Here is a 19882-nt window from a genome sequence, read left to right on the forward strand (position 1 = left end):
TTTTTAGCATTAAATAGAAAAGGGAGGGCAAAAAGGAATTTACCATGTATTGTGAGCCACTTATATGCCAAACATGGACACTGCAAATGGGCACTCAAGACCTGGCTCAGTAGTTAAGAACACATACTGTTTTTCCAGAGGGCCAGAGTTCAGTTTCCAGCACCAGGGTCAGGAGGCTTACTGCTGCCTGTATTGCCAGCTCCAACTGACACCTCTTGCCTCCATAGTCATATGCACTCATGCATATAACCGCTCCCAAAACACACACAGACACACACACATTATAAAAAAATAAATCTTTTTAAAAAAGATATTGCAAACAACCTAAGAGTCCTTACCACCATTTCTCTGGAGTTAACTAAATATTAATATTCATTTGCTATATTGCTGGATTTTAGTTGATTCATCTAAGATACAATAAAACCACATAAAAGTAAACACCCAAAAGTTTGATAAGCCAGAATATTGGCATTCAAGGAAAAAGAACACAAAACAAACAAAAACTGTGATGAGTGACAGATTCTGCTCCCATTTGCTAAATCACTACATTTATCCATGTGTGCTCTAACTGAAATATTTGTGCAACCATCACTTTCAAAAACCCAAAGTTGCTACTAGGCTGCTCTCCAGAAATAATTACACCACCATTTTGATCAACTTTGGCTCCTTTTTATTCAGGAAGCATACACTAACTCTTATTTTTATACATTTTTACATTCCAGAAATAAGCGAAAATAGCAGTTTTAAGTATGTTACAAAGTTGGCTTTGGGGAGTAATAAGCTTTCTGAGAGGGGAACCAGCTAACTGACCTTTTCATCAAAACACCAATGTATCTTCAGTCTTTCACCAAGCTCTACCACAACTATGGTTGCCTTGGGTGTGGTGCACAAATCGTGTGAAAGCTACAATGGAGAGTTGCTCTGAGTCTCTCTGCAAGGCACCAAGAACAAACAGGTCAAGCTTCCTTTCTTCTGATTGAATCAAGGCTTTTTTGGAAACTTTTTGACATTTCTCTAAAGTAGTACTCTCTCAGCACGAAGACTAGAATTTGTTAAAAGTCATATGTCACAAGATACAGTAAATCACTTCCAATATCCTGGAAATCTCAGGGTAGAAGTTATAAATAAACACACACTAAAATTACTTTAAAGAAAAGTTTTACATCATTAGTTGATAAAGACATTTACACAGACCGCACAATTTATTGTTAAATGCTCTACAACTGGCTTCTCACAAAGATGAAAATTGATGATACAAAATGACTTGACATGTTAAGTAAATCTGGAATTAGCGTAGTTAGAGTCAGCACTGACTTTACATATTGTTGCAAATTGCTGTGCTATGCCCTTTATAATGTGAATTATTTTCCTCAGGGTGAAATTGCACTTAGATGAGTGTTTTTGCTTGTACAAACTACTAAAATCCGAGAGAACAGAGCAATATCAAAGACACCAACAGTAGCTGCACAATATCATCTGCTGGATTAAGCTAATAATACAAGTGGACAGAATTCTCCAGGTTCCAATACCTAATAAAGCACTATATGAAATGAACAAGGTGAAACATCTTAAGAATGAATACTCTTAAGAACATGGAGCTTTGTTATTTGTATATCTGCCTCATGGGGCATTTAAGATAATTTAGTAAAATCTTAGTTTGGTTGGGGCATAACAAGCTCATAATGTCCCACTTGACCCTCCTGTTTGAGTTGATCTAGTAGGTCTTCCTTCCGCCGTTTTCTACCTACCACCAGGTACCTATCATGGCCCACCCCATGAGACTTACTCTTTAGGCCATACTTCTGAGCAATCTGATGTATTTGCTTCCGTTCATCATTGGTCAGCTCCGTGGAGAAGGTCAAATCTGAGTGGCTTTCAGAGCGGGCATAGTTTCTGATGATCTGTTCTATATCCCTCTTAGCAATTTTATTGACCCTCTCTACATCTAGACCAAGCCCTTCTCGCTTATGCTGCTCTTTAACTGAGATAGGCTCCCGTATGCCTTCACCAGATTTACCTAAACCACCACCCGTCCAACCCATCTTTCTCAGCAGTTGATTCCCTATGTTATCTTCTTTGATTTGCTGTTTGTAAGCTTCTTCTGCCGAGCGGCCCTGAATTTCATTTCTTGAAATCACATCTTCAACAGCCCCTTTCTTTAAGTTATTAATGACAGTTGGCTGTGTCTTTTTGAGCGTTTTTACAGCTTCTCCAGCAGCTTCATATTTGACACTTTTCTTCACTCCAACTGCTTCTGCAATGACTTCACTCTCTAGAATCACCTTGCATTTCCAGCGGAGACCAGTCATCCTTTCATAGACATATTCAACCGTCATTCGGTTAAATTGAGCTGTATCATTCAATGTGCACACAGGATTGGAAGAATTCTCATAAACTACAAGATCTTTTATATCTTTCTTCTTCCCAGATCCTTTGGGTGAAGAGCCTGAATGGCACTGGGAACTTTTGACAGATGGATAAGTGGGTTGTGTTTTTTGAAGAACTTTCAAAGCCTCATCAGCAGCTGCATGTTTGCTTGTTTTCTTGGTTCCATAACCTTCAGCTAAGCAGTGATCTTGCAGGAATACTCGGCACCGCCATGTGCGATTTGGCATCATCTCGTACTTGTACTCAATTGACATTTTGTTGAATGAGGCGGAATTGTTAAGAATGCCAATTGCATCATTTGCATTTTCTGTAATGACAAAATTGGTCCAGTGTTTGGCAGAACTATTAAAAATAGGCTGCCCAGAAGCATCCTTTCCCAGTACTACCAGGTCTTCTGGTGGTTTCAGAGCTGGGGGAAACTCATATGAAAGCATACCAATCTGACACACCACAAGGTCCTCTCCAATTACGTGCTTGAATTTCCGCCGGACAACTCTAACCTCAATCCGCTTCTGCAAGAGTTTTACAGCTAGCTCAGTAGCTCGATCTCTGGACCCATTCTTGCTACCTGCATAACCTGTAGTTAGATAGATATTTTGACATCTAACTTCACAAGCATAACCATCAGTGAGAAGTTTTTTATTTTTTGGGATGTCAGCGGGAGGGATTTCTTTTAAAGGAGCATATATATACTCAGGATTTGTCTTACATGCCTGAATACAACGAGTTAGCATGTAGGTATAATTAATCTTATCGGATCCAGAAGTCATCTCTGGATTAGAAAGGTTCTTCCAGATAGTTGCTGTTAACTTTTCGATGAAATACTGCTTCTCCGCAACCACTGACTCAGGGAACATCTGTGAAGGAGGGGGCTCGGGAGCTGGCTGACAGTTTGCCTGCTGGGATGTGCTGCTTGGGGCAGGGTTCCCACTGTCAAAATACATGTTGGTTGCTACAGGCTGGTCTTTTGTGAAAATAAATCCTGATGAATTGCAATACTGAGAATTGCCATCCTGCACATTGAAAGAGTCTTGAGTATAATCTTGGTAGAAGTTTCTTGGCATGCTGGCAAAATGTGTTCGTCCATTCACCTCTTTTGTCTGAGGGCCATATGGATCTTCCTGTCTTTCAGCTTTTGAACTACTAGCTACAAAATGTACAGGCTCAAAACGAGGTCTCACATGGAATTTGGAACCAGCTTGCTTTTTAGGAGGATTTTGACCTATAGAATGAGTGAAATTTACAGTTCATTAAAATGGAAATATTTCAGAAGAACCAAGCAGGAAAATAGCACTAACCATATAATATGAAAGCTGTACTGTGGGTACAAGGTCTGTACCAGTCACTTGGGTGAAGGGATTCAGAGCCAATGTAAGACTCTACCATAAGAGGTGATGCCCCCTCTCCCTCAATGCATAAAGAAAAACTCTTAATAGGAAATAATTCATTGAACCAAACAAGTATGCAGGCTGCTGAAAAGACGAGGACTTTTCAACAGAAGAGCAAAAGCACAAGTGGAATGGACTCTTCACCTATACTGGAAAGATGTCCTAAGGCCATCTCTTACCACCTGTGCTAAAAGATCCCCAGAACTGCAGATGATAATGAAACAGAAATGATACATGACCAGATGCACTTACTAAAATCTTTCTCTTCTGTATCAGAGGTGAGTGACTCTACCCTACAGCTTTCTATCATTGTTACTACAATATCAAAAACAAATAGTTTTCAACCAAAACCTTAGTTCTGACTTGTCCTGCACAAAACACTGTTCCCTGTATTTCTAGAACAGACAACGCCTGGAACTGAGGATTAGTAGGGGACACCACATTTTAAGCCACGGAAACCTACTCCTAAGGCTATACCAGAGACTAGTGCTTCTTCCCTATAGCATTCCTCAGTGCTATAGAAAGCTAGTCCATCTGGACCCACCCAAGAATATTTAATTACTCAGATGCTTTTATGATCTCAGAATGAGACTCTTCCTTCTATTTAGAGGCAGGTTCCATGGCATAGACTTCAAGGACAGCATTATACTGGGACTTCTGTTCTTTTTAGCATAATCAAAAATTGTATGTAAGTTAGAAACCATTTCTTTGGGCCATGGATCTGGGCATAGAGACACACATCATTAATCCCAGCACTCGGGAGGCAGAAGCAGGTGGATCTCTGTGGCTTCAAGGCCACTCTAGGGTACCATGTGGGTTCCAAGACAGCCAGGGCTACACAGACCGACCCTGTCTCAAAATCAAAATAATAAAAGAAACCAACAAAATAATCATTTATCTTTGCATAGAATCCAATGCTACCAGTGTTATTTGAAGCCATGTGACACATTTTAAGAAGCCAGACTTTTTCACACCCCACCTTACAGAGACAAGGTATACTCACCATCGTAGCTTGAAAGGTAGCGTTTTTGGCCTTTGGAAGGTTTGGGCAGCATCAGATCATATGATGGCATCTCCCCAATATCAATACCTTCAGCCATGTGAAGAATTTTTTCCATCAAGCGTGGGCTATACCTATAAATTAATATAATCTAATATAATATAAAATAGTTATGGATATCCTTTTAAAAATGTTTTTAAGTGAGACAGTCTTATCATTGCTTCCAAAGGACTTTATCATCAGGGTAATTTTGTTATGAAAGCAAAGAATCAGGCCTAAAATATTTACTTGCAGAAAGAGTAGTTAAGTTACTCATTAGGCATTAAGATCAAGATTTTCTGCATAAAACATATACAAACACAGGGCCTGGAGAGATAGTTTATCAGTCACGAGCACTGAAGGCTCTTCCAGGACACATGTTTGATTCCTAGCACTCACATGCCTTCTTACAACTATCTGTAATTCCTGTTCCAGAGCATACAACACTTTCTTCTGGACTCTGTGGGCAATAGGCATGTATATTGTATACAGACATATATACAGGGAAAAAAACTAGCCATGCACATAAAAATAAATAATTAAAAAAGACATAGACACAGTATCTAGCCAAAACCTTATTTTTAACATGAATTGGAAATATACCTATATACTCATGATTTTTCTCTTTCAAATATGTATTTCATATAAACAATTAAATTTATATGTTTACAAAAATACTAAGATTAAGAATGTTAAGGACAGCTGTGTCACTAACATCCAAATTGTAGCTGCTATCTTTTCTCATAAAAAGGAATCATGTTCCTCAGAGAAATGCATGCTTCCAAGTCTCGGGCAGGAAATGTCTAAAAAGAGCCCTGGAGATCTTGGGCCTACAACAAAGAAACTGTCAAAGGTCACAGAAGCTGTGCCAGATGGACTCAGAAGCCAATCAGAATAAACTCCTGGTAACATGAGCCAATTTGAGTATTAGTAATAGCCAGCATAAATTAAAATATATCAAATAAATTTAACATCTATTCATTCATAATACATACAAACACATTATTGGCAACTTTTGGAGGATGGTGGGTATCAACTCATTATTCTGTAAACAGGTATACAGGCAGTTCTTAAAGCATGATCTATAAAGGAAACAGTGTAGGTTGCAGAGATGGCTCAACAGTTAAGAGTACTTGTTCTTGTAAAAGACCCAGGTTCATTTCCCAGCACTATATAGCAGCTAATAACCATCAATAACTTCAGAACTAGTTCACAGCCACGCATAACTTCAGAACTTCCAGGATGCACCTGATACAGACTTATTTGAGAGCTAAACATTCATACATATAAAATAAATACAATTTTAAAAATGAAAAAGAGTGGTAACGGACCTAGTCAGAATGAAAATCTTGTCCTCTTATGAGACTCCACAAAGAAGATACACTACAGACTAGGAGAAAATCTTTGTGAACCATGTACTTTACAAGAACTTGTTAGCTCCAAACCCAAGAACAAAATCAAGCTTTCAAATAAACAAGAGGAGCTGGTGAGATGGCTCAGTGGGTACAGCACTTGCTGTAGAAACAGGAGGCCCCTGGATTCAAATTCCCAACACCTATATAAAAGCTGGGCATAGCCATATATGTCAGTAATCCCTGAATCGAGGGGCAGAGACACGTGGATGCCGCAGATTGTTGGCCAGCCAGTGTAGCCAAAATGTTGAGCTTGGGTTTAGTGACAGACCCTTTCAAAAAAAAAAAAAAAAAAAAAAAAAAAAAAAAAAACACACACACACAACTAAAGAAGACACTTGTCATTTGTACTGGCTGGTTTGTGTCAACTTGACACAAGCTGGAGTTATCACAGAGAAAGGAGCCTCAGTTGAGGAGCTGCCTCCATGAGATCCAGCTGTAAGGAATTTTCTCAACTAGTGATCAAGAGGGAAGGGCCTCACCCATTGTGGGTGGTGCCATCCCTGGGCTGGTAGACCTGGGCTCTATAACAAAGCAGGCTGAACAAGCCAGGGGAAGCAAGCCAGTAAGGAACATCCCTCCATGGCCTCTGCATCAGCTCCTGTTTCCTGACCTGCTTGAGCTCCAGTCCCGACTTCCTTTGGTGATGAACAGCGATATGGAAGTGTAAGCTGAATAAACCCTTTCCTCCCCAACTTGCTTCTTGGTCATGATATTTGTGCAGAAATAGAAACCCTGACTAAGACAGCATTCTACTCTGGCTTCTGTAGGTTCATTCACCTCCATACATGCATGTCATATACATAGGTACACACACACACATTAATAAAGCCCATCATCACTGGAGAGTACAGATTGCAAATGAACAAAAAATGTTTAACACTATCAGACACCAGGAAAATACAATTGAAAGACATTATCAGCATAACAATGGGCCATTATCCTAACTGTAGTATTTTATAGTCACTGAGGGTTTGCTTTATCGAGTTTATTTATTGTGCCTGGAGGAGGCACACTGTGCATATGGAGGTCAGATGACCACTTGTGGGAATTGGTTCTTTCCTTTTACTACATGAGTCCCGGGGATCAGGCTTAGTGGCAAATGCCTGAAGAATCTTACCAGCCTTGTGCATTTCTTGGGTTTCTTTTCATTTTCTTCTACCCAGCTCATCTTTCTGTTTGGAGACAGGGTCTTAATATACAAGTCATATGTATTTCAGCCTCCTGAGTGTTGGTATTACAGGTGTGCACCACCATCTTAGGCTAGATTAGATTGGCTTCTGATAACATAATTTTGCTGTATGGCAATTAAAATACATGATCTCAAGTGAAGTTTTTATTATCATGAGCACCTGCTAACTCTTCCTATTTTCAGAGCCTTTTTTGTTTTTTTGTTTTTTTTTTTTTTTTTTGCCTAACTGGTAGCATTTGGGAATAAAGTCGGAAACTGAGTAACAAGCACACAAGCACAGCTTTTCATAAATAGTTGTGAAGTAAAAGATTAACATCTTCCTCTTCTAGTACAGTAGGTTCCATACCCTCAGATGGATTTCCTTGTAAAACATAAATCAAAACCTTGCTGACAGACTATGGGAAGCTATAGCCTTCTTTTCTTACAGGCAATTGCTAGAATAGCAAGAGTAATTCCATTTTTATTTACTCTTATCTGGACATCAGAAAAGGAATCTAAAGTATCAAATACTTGTGCACATCCCTTCCTTTTGGATGTGGGGAGTCCAATTCCAAAGTACAGGATAAAAACAAAAGACTATGAAAAAACAGGTGGTATCCACAGCTTAAAACATTTTTATTCGTTACTTTAAAAATTAGTTTATACATATGGGTGTTTTGCCTACATATATATTTATTATCTGTGCATCATGTCTGTGCCTGGTGTTCATAAAGGCAAAAGCGTATGTCCAGTACGCTTTTGTGTATGGGCTGCCATATGGGTAATGGGAACTGAACCCAGGTTCTCTGAAAGAGCAGACAGTGCTCTTAAGCACTGAGTCAAATGTCCAGCCCCAAATCCACATCTTTTAAATTACTAATTTCGAATTTGCAAAAATTGGTACAACCAAGCCATTCACCTTGGGTCCAGTGAAAATTCTCTAGATCTTCAGTTAGAATGTGACTCTGGATGTGCAGTATAACCAAAAATGGCACACAGGCCATGATGTCCATGAAGGGAATACCTAGGGCTCCCTCCATTCACATTCACTTGTCTCTCGAGTTTCTTCCAGCACCAGTAATTATTGTACCTATTTATTGCTCCCTATTCATTACAATTGCTACAGAAATTGCCATCTTCCAGAGGCTATAAAAATAAACCCTTGCGTAGGTTGCCAACACAGTCAGATTCTGGGCTTTATTAGGAAGTCATAATACAAAAGCCCAGCAAGCTTACATAAGAATGGAAAGACCATCATGTTATTTAATGTTTGACTAGTCAAAATACAATGCAAAATTTTAGTCTTTAATAAGATCAATAGAATTCTATTTCTATTCCTAAAATTACCTGGATACCCACCCACTCAAGGATAAAGGTCAAGTCATTGCTATCTCCCATAGTGATTTTTTCATAATATATTAAATACCTTTAACTTCAAAGAATACTGATCAAGAAAAATTTCACATCTCAAAGAAATAACTTCATTATCATCTGAAGTGTTACATTATATTCTTTTTGTTTGTTTTTTCTGCCCTCCCATTATTAACTGATCACCTGTGTTGATCTTTTAGTTTTCTTCATGTTTCTACCACATCTATTTTGGTTTTGCCATGCTGAAAACTGAACTCACAGACTTGAGCATTCCAGGCAAAGATTCTACCACTGAGCTATATTCCACTACCATATGGGTTTTAATGGTCACACAGTTCTGTATTATAGAATACAATGTAAAATATCACAAAGGCAAGTCTACTATAATTTTTAAATGCATGCACATTACATATTTATGTGTCCATTAGATCACACAATTGGCTGTAAATATTTAAGGCAAAACCACAGAACTTAAAGAAGAAGAAGAAAAACACAGATCTTAAAAGTTCTTTGTGTAGTTTATAATGCAGCAAGCTTTTGGAAAGCAGGATGGTTTTCAACTCACCTACCATGTCTAACATTTTATTAAAAGATGACTTATAATGAGCAACATTTTTCTTCATAGATAACATAGTCTTGGTCCCAAGACAGTTGCACCTATGTGCACAGCTACAAGAGAAACATAGATCATTATGTACAATAGTACGTGAAATTTAGAGTATTCAGTAATAGATGGCTATAAGTTATTTACAAATATATTAAACATCTTTACTGAATTTAAATTAAACTGTTGAGATAGAAACTTAAAAGCCAGAAATAGTGTTACATGCCTTTTAAAGTTATTATTTTATGTATATGAGTGTTTTGCCTGCATGTTATGTCTATATACCACATTCATATCTGGTGCCCAAGGAGATGGTGAACCTCCATGTGGGTGCTGGGAATAAAATGCTGATCCTTTGTAACAACATGTGCTCTTAACCACTGAGCCAACGAGTTAATCTCAGCAGTCAAAAGACAGAGGCAGAGACAGGCAGAACTCTGGGAGCTGAAGGTCATCCTGGTCTACAGAATGGGTTCCAGTGTCTATACGGTGACACTCGGTTTCAAAAACAAAGAAAAAGAGAGAGAGAGAGAAGAAGAAGAGGAATAAGAAAAAAAAAAAAGAAGCAGCAGAAGAAGAAGAGGAGAAAAGAAAGGAAGGGAGGGGGAGGGGAGAAGAAGAGGAAGGAAGGAGGTAAGGAAGGAAGAAAGAAAACCTTAAACAACAGGGCTTAAAAATACAAAATGATTCATTCAAAACCACTTACAAGATGCTTAATGGTCCAAGGTTATAATATACATACAAATTAGAGGTAAAATTTTCAAAAGTCTTCCACTTCCTTAGCCTATGTGAAAAGTTGTGTTTCACAACACACACACACACAAGCTTCGAAAATCTTAAGAATTATATTGAGGAAAAGGGGTCAAAGTAGCTATGTTGGTTTTGTTATTTCTTTATTAATGTGCTTACAAAGATAAGTAAGCCAGGGTTTGTAGGAACTCTGCTCCTAAATCTTATGGAAATACTGGGAAACTGAATATTCCAGATAATCTAGACACTGCATTTTTAAATGGCTGTTTGTGGATCTTGGTGGTATAGGTTTTAGCTAACATGCTTGAGATTCTAGCTTCTACACTCAGTGCTGCAAAACAAATACAGTAGCAAACACACTAGCTATAATCTGTAAGAAAAAACTGCAGACACCGTAGGCCTTCATGTGCATAAAATTATTTAAGTGTCATATATGTAGTTGATCAAAAGACTATAATAAGTTTTTATTAGCCACAAGACTAATGTTTCAAAACTTTTAGAAATTTCTCAGAAAGTTCTTTCTGTTCCAGATTCCTAAGGGATGAAATTCTGGGAATGAACCATTATATCCAGAAAAGCTTCTTGACAGGTTGCTTACTTTATAAAACAGAAAAAGTGAAGAGAAAGTTTTCTGAGCTTCTTCATTGCTTGGACAATGAGAAAAAAATTATTTAAAAGTAGACTGGAGGGCTGGAGACAGGAGGGCTGGAGACATAGCTCAATTGGTAGAGTGCTTGTATTACATCCATTAAGCCCTAGCTTCAAGCCTCAGCATCAGATAAACATGGACATGGTAGTGTACCCCATGATCTCAGCACTCAGGAGATGGAGGCAGGAGAATCTGAACTTTTAAATCATCCTCAGCTACTTGGCAATTTCAAGGACAGTCCAGGCTACATGAGACCCTTCTTTAAAGAAAGTAAATTGAAAACTATCACTTTGGGCTGGAGAGGTGGCTTATAGGATAAGAGGACGGCTGCTCTTCTAGAGCTCATGAGTTCAATTCCCTGAAACCACATGGTGGCTCACAACCATCTGTAATGAGATCTTGCACCCTCTTCTGGCCTTCAGGCATACATGCAGACAGAACACTGTATACATAATAAATATATCTTTAAAAAGATCCCTATCACTTTATCCTATAAAATAGTATTTCTTAGATTGGTCTTTAAATTAGCAATATCAACATCTGGTAACCTAAAAGAAATAAAAGTTTTGAGGCCCTTCCTCACATCTTCTGATTTGGAAAACTTGGAGCAAAGGCCCAGGAACCTGTCTATTAGTAAACCTAACAGGTGATTATTATTGTTGTTATTATTTTTTAGACATGGTGTCCTTATATAGTTCAGGCAAGCTGTAAACTCACCACCCAACTGCTGCAGTCTCAAATCCTGAGTGCTAGGATTAAAGTCTTGCGCCACCACATGCAGTATCCAAAGCAGGTGATTTGATGCATGCGTATGTGTAAAAATCACAGTTATAGAGTCAAGAAGGTACTCAAGGGTGGGAAGGTGGTTCAGTGTTTGCTGCAGAAGAGGACCTAAGTTTTAATCCCCAACACACATGTAAGACCAGAGCATGGTGACACACCATACAGTCTGCAACCCAACTGCTGGTAGAGAAAATACCTGTAGATCCCAGAGGCTCAGAGGCCAGTCTAACCTAACTGGTAAGCTTCTGAGAGTTGTCTCAAACAATAAATGTGTAGAGAGTGATAGAGGTGACACCCAATACAAACCTCTGGCCTTATAGTCAAGGAATTCACCCACATAAACACATTATCACACGTGCATGTGCCCACATGCACAAAGTGAAATTTGTTCCATGGAAATGGTCAGTATCACCAAAAGGAACAAAACATGCTCAGAATCTCAATTTCAGATTTTCTTATCTCAGTTTCTACTCAAATGGAATGTGCTGAACAAGTTAACAATTGAGTTTACAAAGGACAGGCTGTGTTTGCAATTTACTTGAGAAGAAGTCTGACACACAAAACAAGAACTCTGCCAACTTTGAGAACGTAGATTTTATGCACCCAAAGAGCAAGCTAACAAAGAATATCTAATGTGAAGACCACATGGAGTTGCAAACTGCTAAAGTTCTCTTGGGATCTTCCCATTTTCCTACATTTATCGATCAAATATAATACAAAATATTGCTTTTCAGTTCATCTATTTCATAATCTTATAGTAATTGTAGTTATATAGGTATATTGCAACACAATGACTACTATAAACCAAGGATTTGCTAATACACACCCATAACATCCTGGGTGCTGGGCTGGAGAGACGTCTCAGCGGTTAAGAGCACTAACTACTCTTCCAGAGGTCCTGAGTTCAATTCCCAGCAACTACATGGTGGCTCATAACCATCTGTAATGGGATCCGGATGCCCTCTTCTGGTCTGTCTGAAGACAGCGAAAGTGTGCTCATATATAATAAATAAATTAATCTTAAACAAACAAACAAAAAACCCCTGGGTGCTTGAGCTTTTAAGGCCAACTACTATTGGCTTGGTTTGTGTTTGTTCCCTGGTTATACATGAAGTTGCTGTTCTCAGGATGTAAGCATGGCATTTAGAGATTTGACTTATGTCAGTTACTTGCTTTTTTTCTGGTCCATCATTTCCAAACATTGCAGCTGTATCTCAGTGGAAAGAGAATCAGATTGGAAACAGTTAGGAGACCTTGCATAGTAACTTAACTTCTTGGCCTCCACTGGTTTAGCTGTAAAAAGAAGATGCCTCCTAACCTCCTAAGGTGGTTGTTATAAGACAGAAAGTACTGAAAATATGCGATATATTACCAAGTTGTATACATCTATAACTCCCCGGACATTTACTGAGCAGCTATTATGCTAAAGTAGAATACTGCACAAGATTTCTTCTAGGCACTGAAGACAAAGGTGTGAATATGAATAACAGTAAAATCCACTCCTAGTTGCCTTTCTAGCAGGAAGGTCAGTTTAGTTATGAACACAAAGGATGGTTATCATCCCTATTAAAGACGTTTTAAGGTTTTGATGCCTGGTAGCCTTTTGTGGTATTAAGAATAAGGATGGTATGAGAAAGGTACTTTTTCCTGCAAGAATAACATTGCCATGCAAACTAGAGTTATCTGATGACTAATTGCTGAGACTTTCCCAGGAGTAGCCAGCTCCTCCAGGCAAACAGCCATTATCTCTAAAAGTAGAAATTATGTTAACTTAGAGAAGATAGAAAAATACACAATTCTGTGATACGGCAAAGCGAAGTTTTACATTGGCTGCCACAGTCAACAGTTGAGGTAGGAGTACACAATTTCTTCCGCATTGTTTACAGTCATTCCTAGAACTGATCTGGCTGAACCAAATCTAATCATTCTCCAGAATTTCTCATTCTTCCTAATAAAAACAAACTAATTATTAGGAAAGAATATATAAAAAAAGAATCTTTCCAGTCTACTGCAGTAATTAGGATAAGGCCAATTTTGAGGTTCTAGAAGACAGAGGACCGAAACATCCTGTTTTAAAAAAAAAAACAAAAAACAACAACAACAAAAAAAAAAAAACCAAACTGCGTTGGAACCATACCGCAGTCTCCATAGACCGCAAAGTGCTTTTCAAGAGGCCTGTTCAGAAGCCACCAGGTTCTAGGAAAGGAGGAAACAGAGAGAGACACATATACAACCCTAAAACCTCACACAGAGGCCAAATGTTAATTCCTCCTATCCTATTTAAGGTGAAAAGGCGGCAATCCATCTTTCCGGCAGATAGATCCATTTCTTTGTTTGAGTACATTATGCGCAAATCTACAAGCAAGCCTGACACTGCAGCTGACACATACCGCCTCCCCAGGAGAAGATGATAAGACCTGGCTGGAGGGGGGTGGGCTCCAAGGAGAGGGGGGTTGCTTCATTTCATGGAGGTAGAAGAGAGTGGTTAAACTAGGATTAGAACTGGAGCTCCTTGTCTTCCCCTCGAAAGCCCCATTAAATAGTCTCTGCAGATGCCGCATCCTTGGAAGACCCTATGCGGGTCTGAGGTTCTGCTATTTGTCACCAACTGCAACAACTACCTCCCAATAACCCTCTTCCAGGGTCTACTTATCTCCATCTCTGGTCCTGGAGGGGCATCTCTGTGCTCTCATGTGCTGTCATGCCATTGCCTGCAACCGAGATCGCCCACCCCACCCCGCAACCACTAGTGAAGCTTCTCGGTGTCCTGTAGCAAATCTTCAAATCTTAAGCCTCCAAGCCATCATCCGCATGCTGCCCCAGTTCCCATCTGGACCACCTTTATTGATTCTCTTCTTCCTTTGGCCTGTCCATAAACCCAAACCCCATCATCCCTAAGCCGACCCCCCCCCCCAACCACCACCACCACCACCCATCTCCCACCCTTGTCCCTAATTCAACCTCCCAACAGCATCCTCACCTGCAGCCCAGGAAAACGTGGTTGGTCCAGGCAGCGGACAGCGCGAGGAGCTGGTCCAGGGCAGCCCCGGGATAGCTGTGCAGGTGCCGGCAGATGAAGCTCCGCCGCAGAGCCCACTGCCAGTCACTTTCGTGGCTATAGCGCCACTGCTCCAGCACTGGCTCAGGCGGGGGCGGCGGTAGGGGCGGCAGCGGCGGCGGCGGTAGGGGGGGCAGCGGCGGCGGCGACAGGAAGTCCCCCCCCAGCAACAGACGTCCTCCAGCCATCTTCTGTGCTTCAGAGTGGGGACGCCCCCCCCTCGGGGACGATGCCTACAAACTGGCCGCGAGCAAGCGAGGCGGTTGGGGGGGAAGACCTGTGTGTGAGGGACGCTGAGGGCTGAGTCGTCGGGGACCGAAATGTGTACCTGGGGGGGGGGCTACGCTGACAGGGAAACGGGGGTGGGGGAAGTGAATGGTCTCTGTCGCCACGCCGGCCAAGCCGCTCCAACTAATGTGGGTTTCCTTATATATATATATATATATATATATGGGGCACACTAGGCAGCGGAGTTGGGCCCTGCTACACAGCTGACCCTCAGACCCACACACTGAGAGAAGAGCGGTAAGAAAAAAAAGGAAGAAGCACCAGCACACTGGGTTCAGGTCTCTCACCCTACCTCCCCGCGTGCCACCCTGAGGTTGTGAGGGCACAGCGCATGAGCCGCAGCCGGTCTCCAACTTCAAAGTCCCGCGCGAAATCTCGCGCGATGGGCATTTTCCCTTTCTCTGACGTCACTCTCCATTGACGCACTCTGGTGACCGGCAGAGGGCGGAGCCTCCCGGTAGGGGACCATTGGGGGTTCACTGAGGTTCCAGAATTGGTTGATTGCGTTCAGTGGCTGGAAGGTACCCTCAGGTGATGAGTTGGCTGTGATGCCTGGCCTTATGCTCTAGCTGTGTGCTTTGAAAGGGATTTAGGTTTTAGGGAGACTTGGCATGGTTTTCCTGTATGCCTCTTGAAAAAATAGCTTGAAAAAAATCAATGCGTCTTTCATCATCAGCGTTGGAGCTGCTTGAGAAAGCATGGTTGAAAAGGAGATATTTGCAAAGAAAACAACAGCATCACTTCTCTAGCTGACCCTTTTATATTTTTTTTCTGATCATGGCAATTCTGTGTCGCATCAACACAGACACATAGTCACACACACACACACACACACACAAGAACAGAAAAACAGAATCTTTTAAGAGTCAGTTAGGCCTTGTGGTCTACTCTCTCCCGACAAATTAAAATCTTTATAAAACATATTTCAGACAGCATTTGACTTTCTACCTTCCCCCATATGATGATACAATATTGCTCTCTTCTGATAGATACAGCAAGAAACTATCTTGGGAGCAGAGACCATTCCTTCCCAGACAACCACATCTACTAATGTCTTGGTTGTGGACTTCCCAGCCTCTAGAACTCTAAGAAATAGATTTCAGTTCTTTAGGAGTTATTCAGCCTCATATTCAGCAGCACAAAAGAACTAAGACTTGTTCTATGCTACCAACCCTCACCAACATTAATATTGCAGCTCAAAGACATCTCTCTTTAAATCGAAGAAAAAGGAATACTCCTTCCTCTTAGCTCAGAACAAATCTTGATCAGATTTGCATTTAAGTTTAAGACTCCCATATTAGCATCAATTCAGAAAATACTAATTCTGAAACTACATCATTTCTGTGAACCACTTTGTTTGTAACACCCATATTTACCAGCTTTCCTCTTGGTATAAACTTAAAATATGCTTGGTTTTGAGAAATAATTATTTAATTATATTCCATACAGCCATTCGTACTTAGGGAGTTATAATTATATTGGGAAGTTTCCTATAGATTCCTGAATAACAGGTATGTGATCCATTTCCTAAGTTGGCTTATATAGAAGGTTCATACAAAACTCACTGTGTAGAACACTGTGGTCTTAGCTTAGGTGTTTAAGTCAGTGTGTGTCTCACACATTTATCACTGAATTTTTGCATAAGCTTGAGTAAACATCTATCTTTCTTATGTATTATTTTCAAAACATAAAATTGTTATAGGCTCTTAGCACCCGTGATGATTAATCTTGCTTGTCAAACTATAATCATACAGAACATCATACAGACTGAACAGGTTGTGTTCGTATATTTAGGAGAGAGAGAGAGGGGGCCAGGAATTTGAGAGGGGGGGGGGTTTCATCGCAAAGCATGCAAGGGAAAGGAGGAAATGATGTGATTATGTTTTAATTTCAAAAAATGCAAAAATCGTCTAGGGCATTAAAGAGACACATATTTGAGTGTATCTGTATGGATGTTTTGAGAGAGCAATAGCTGAGGGTAAGGTGTGGTTCTGAAACAAGCAGGCAAATACTTACAATTTGGCTTTTGAATTATAAAATGAACAGCATTGAAAATGATCTAAGAGGCCATAGTTCAATGGTAGGTAGCCTGCCTAGCATGTATGAAGTCCTGGGTTCAGTACCCTGCACTCCCAGATATCCAAGAAAAAGAAGCCATTTGTCCTGGAACAATCATAATGGCGCTGTGTTTATGATTCCCATAGAATATAAACTGTATCATCTCTAGGAAAGAAAGCAGAAGAAAAAAATTGCATGATCTGTGGCCTTCTCTTTCCAGGAATCCTTTTTATAAAATCCTACAGCCAACCTGTTTTAACCTATTCCCTTTTCACAAGGTACAGAATATCTCAGGGAGCAGTCGAGACATATAAACAGAAACAGATTATTTGAATAAAGATTGAAGTCATGTGGAGGAAAGCGATTATAAACGCAGCCCAGTGCAGTCCTGAACAGCACCCCAAACCTGTTACCATCTATCTTTCCACTCTCTGTTATTCTCAAACATAGCCTTCTGTCTCTCTCTTTAGTCACACACACACACACACACACACACACACACACACACACACACACACACACACACAACCCATTTGACTGCACCAGGCTTCCTTTCCTGACTTACCCACAATTCCTTATTACTGTAACTTTCTTATGCTCCCCCCCCACTAACTCCCTTCCTCTTCCTAACTGACCTTCTTTGAACATTCATAGACTTTTTTTTTTTTTTTTGATAATGTAACGAGTGACATTAGGGTAGGTTACAGCAGCACGGGCAGCGTTTGATTACAGGAGCATAGGTATTTTACCATCAGCTACACCACTGAAAAAAGTGTCTTTCTGGCGTTCAGCCATTATCTATATTGAAATCCTTTAAAGGACTTTTCTTTTTTTTTTTTGTTTGTTTGTTTGGTTTTTGTTGTTGTTGTTTCTTGAGACAGAGTCTCACTCTGTATCCTAGGCTGGCTTCAAACCTGCGGGGATCTTGCTGACTCAGTCTCACACAAAATTGGTTTTATAAAATGTATTTATTAGTTTTTAAGTTTCCATGAGTATCTGTTGTGCATCGAACATCCCCCTCTCCCTTGCTTGTGTCCTCCCTCCCCTCCCTTTCATCCCACAGGGTTCTTGACCACAGTATTCCTTACCACAAATGCACTTGAGGGATATACACTAATGGATTCAAAGCGATAATCAGGAACCTACAATCAGGCTGAAGCTGGGTAACCTGAGCACCAAAGTATTTAGGAACAGTAATGAAGTAGAAAACACACACACGTGTGTGTGTGTGTGTGTGTGTGTGTGTGTGTGTGTGTGTATGTGTGTGTGTGTGTGTGTGTGTGTGGTGAAAATTCAAAGAGGAACATTAGAAGGGAGGGGAAATTCACATGGGAGGGGCAAAGGAAGGAAGAAAAAGAATGGGAAATGGAGTAAATATGACTTAAAAGGCAAAGGAAGAGGACGTGGGGAGGAACAGAATCAACAGGAGAAAAACGGTGTGTGTGTGTGTGTGTGTGTGTGTGTGTGTGTAGGATGGTTGGGGGTGGGGGGGACAAATAAGAACAAAGTGTAATTAATGACTTGGATTCATGAAAATGTTATAATGAAGCCAATAACTCTGTATGCTAAGTTTGAAAGTGAATAATATAATCAAATCCCAAACTAACTCTACCTGTACACACACATTTATTATATAAAGCCATAAATCCACAGTGATGCTAGGTAAGTGAGATGGAAGAAAAGCCCTGTGCTTCTTGTGCACAAACCATGCACTGAGTAGCAGCAGTGGATGGAGAGCTGAAATTGAAAATTGTTTTGTAGATCCATTCAGGCAAAAGCTATCAACAGATGCTAAACCCAGGAGGTTTTTGACAAGGAGCAGGGTGCATTTGTTTCTCCACATAGGGTTTTACTGGCAAGGTTGTTGATGGAAGAGGGGGTGAACAAGCCTAGCAATTATGTGGTGGAGGAACGAGACAGCGCCTTGATCCAAAATGAAATGAATTGTTGAGTTATTGCATGTGTGGGTGCGTGTGTGCCAGGGTGCATTTCTGAGAGTCAGAAGACGATTCTCAGCACTTGGTTTGCTCCTGCTGCCTTGTAAGATCTGAGAATCATACTCAGGCTGTTAGGACTATGTACAAGCATTTCTGATGGATGAGTTAGTTATCTTGACAGCCCACACCCTGTATCTAAAAACAAAAACAAAAAACAGGACCTTAAAAAGATCAGCGTTGGGAGTGGAAAGATAGCACAGAGGTTAAGAATGCATACCATTCTCTCTGAGAGGATCAGAGTTTAATTCCCAGCACACTTCAGCTTACTACTGTAACTCCAGCTCCAAGGGCTCAAACACCCTCTTTTGACCTCCATGGGCACTGCCCTCATGTACACTTGTATACACACACACACACACACACACACACACACACACACACAATTTTAAAACAAAATAAAATACTAGAAAAATATCAGTCTCATAAAAGGTAAAGAAATTCTCTTCCAAATTAAAGGGAATTTAAATGACAAGGCAGAATGTATGACTAAATCCTACATTTTAGGGAAAATTATGTAAAGAAAATTATTCTGTAGATTAAAATGATGTAATAATGAGATGAGTCAGGCACCAAAGTTGACAATTTTGGTTATAGGAAAGAATGTCCTTCTTCCCATAATGGAAGTTGGCATAGACCATTACACAATGGTCAAGGCTGGCCTTGAACTCCTGATCCCTTTGTCTCCGTCTCCTCAGTGTTGTATTACAAAAATATGCCACATGTTTTTGTGCAGAGGATTGAACCCAGGGCTCTAAGTGCCAGGCAAGAATTCTACCAACTGAACGACATCCCTGCTTCATTAGGACATTCTAAAGCCCATGCCAAGCAAGGCAAGCAGTAGTGCAAAATCCCATTGATGTTTCTCAATGGGAGACATCCAAACCAAGGCACCCCATTTAGTTAATGGACAGGTTTCTTGTTGTTTT

General features: G+C 40.3%; 1 protein-coding gene across 1 annotated transcript; it reads right to left on the bottom strand.

The window, feature by feature from the left end:
- Positions 1 to 648: 648 nt before the first annotated feature.
- On the bottom strand, positions 649 to 14801 carry NKRF (NFKB repressing factor; the record flags this gene model as incomplete). Its single annotated transcript, XM_080909558.1, has 3 exons — positions 649 to 3610; positions 4780 to 4910; positions 14536 to 14801. The coding sequence occupies 3 exons, from the start codon at positions 14799 to 14801 to the stop codon at positions 1653 to 1655; spliced, it is 2355 nt and encodes a 784-aa protein (XP_080765684.1). The 3' UTR covers positions 649 to 1652.
- Between the last annotated feature and the right edge of the window lie 5081 nt (positions 14802 to 19882).

This window comes from Micromys minutus, assembly GCF_963924665.1.
Source record: "Micromys minutus genome assembly, chromosome: X".
NCBI lineage: Eukaryota > Metazoa > Chordata > Mammalia > Rodentia > Muridae > Micromys > Micromys minutus.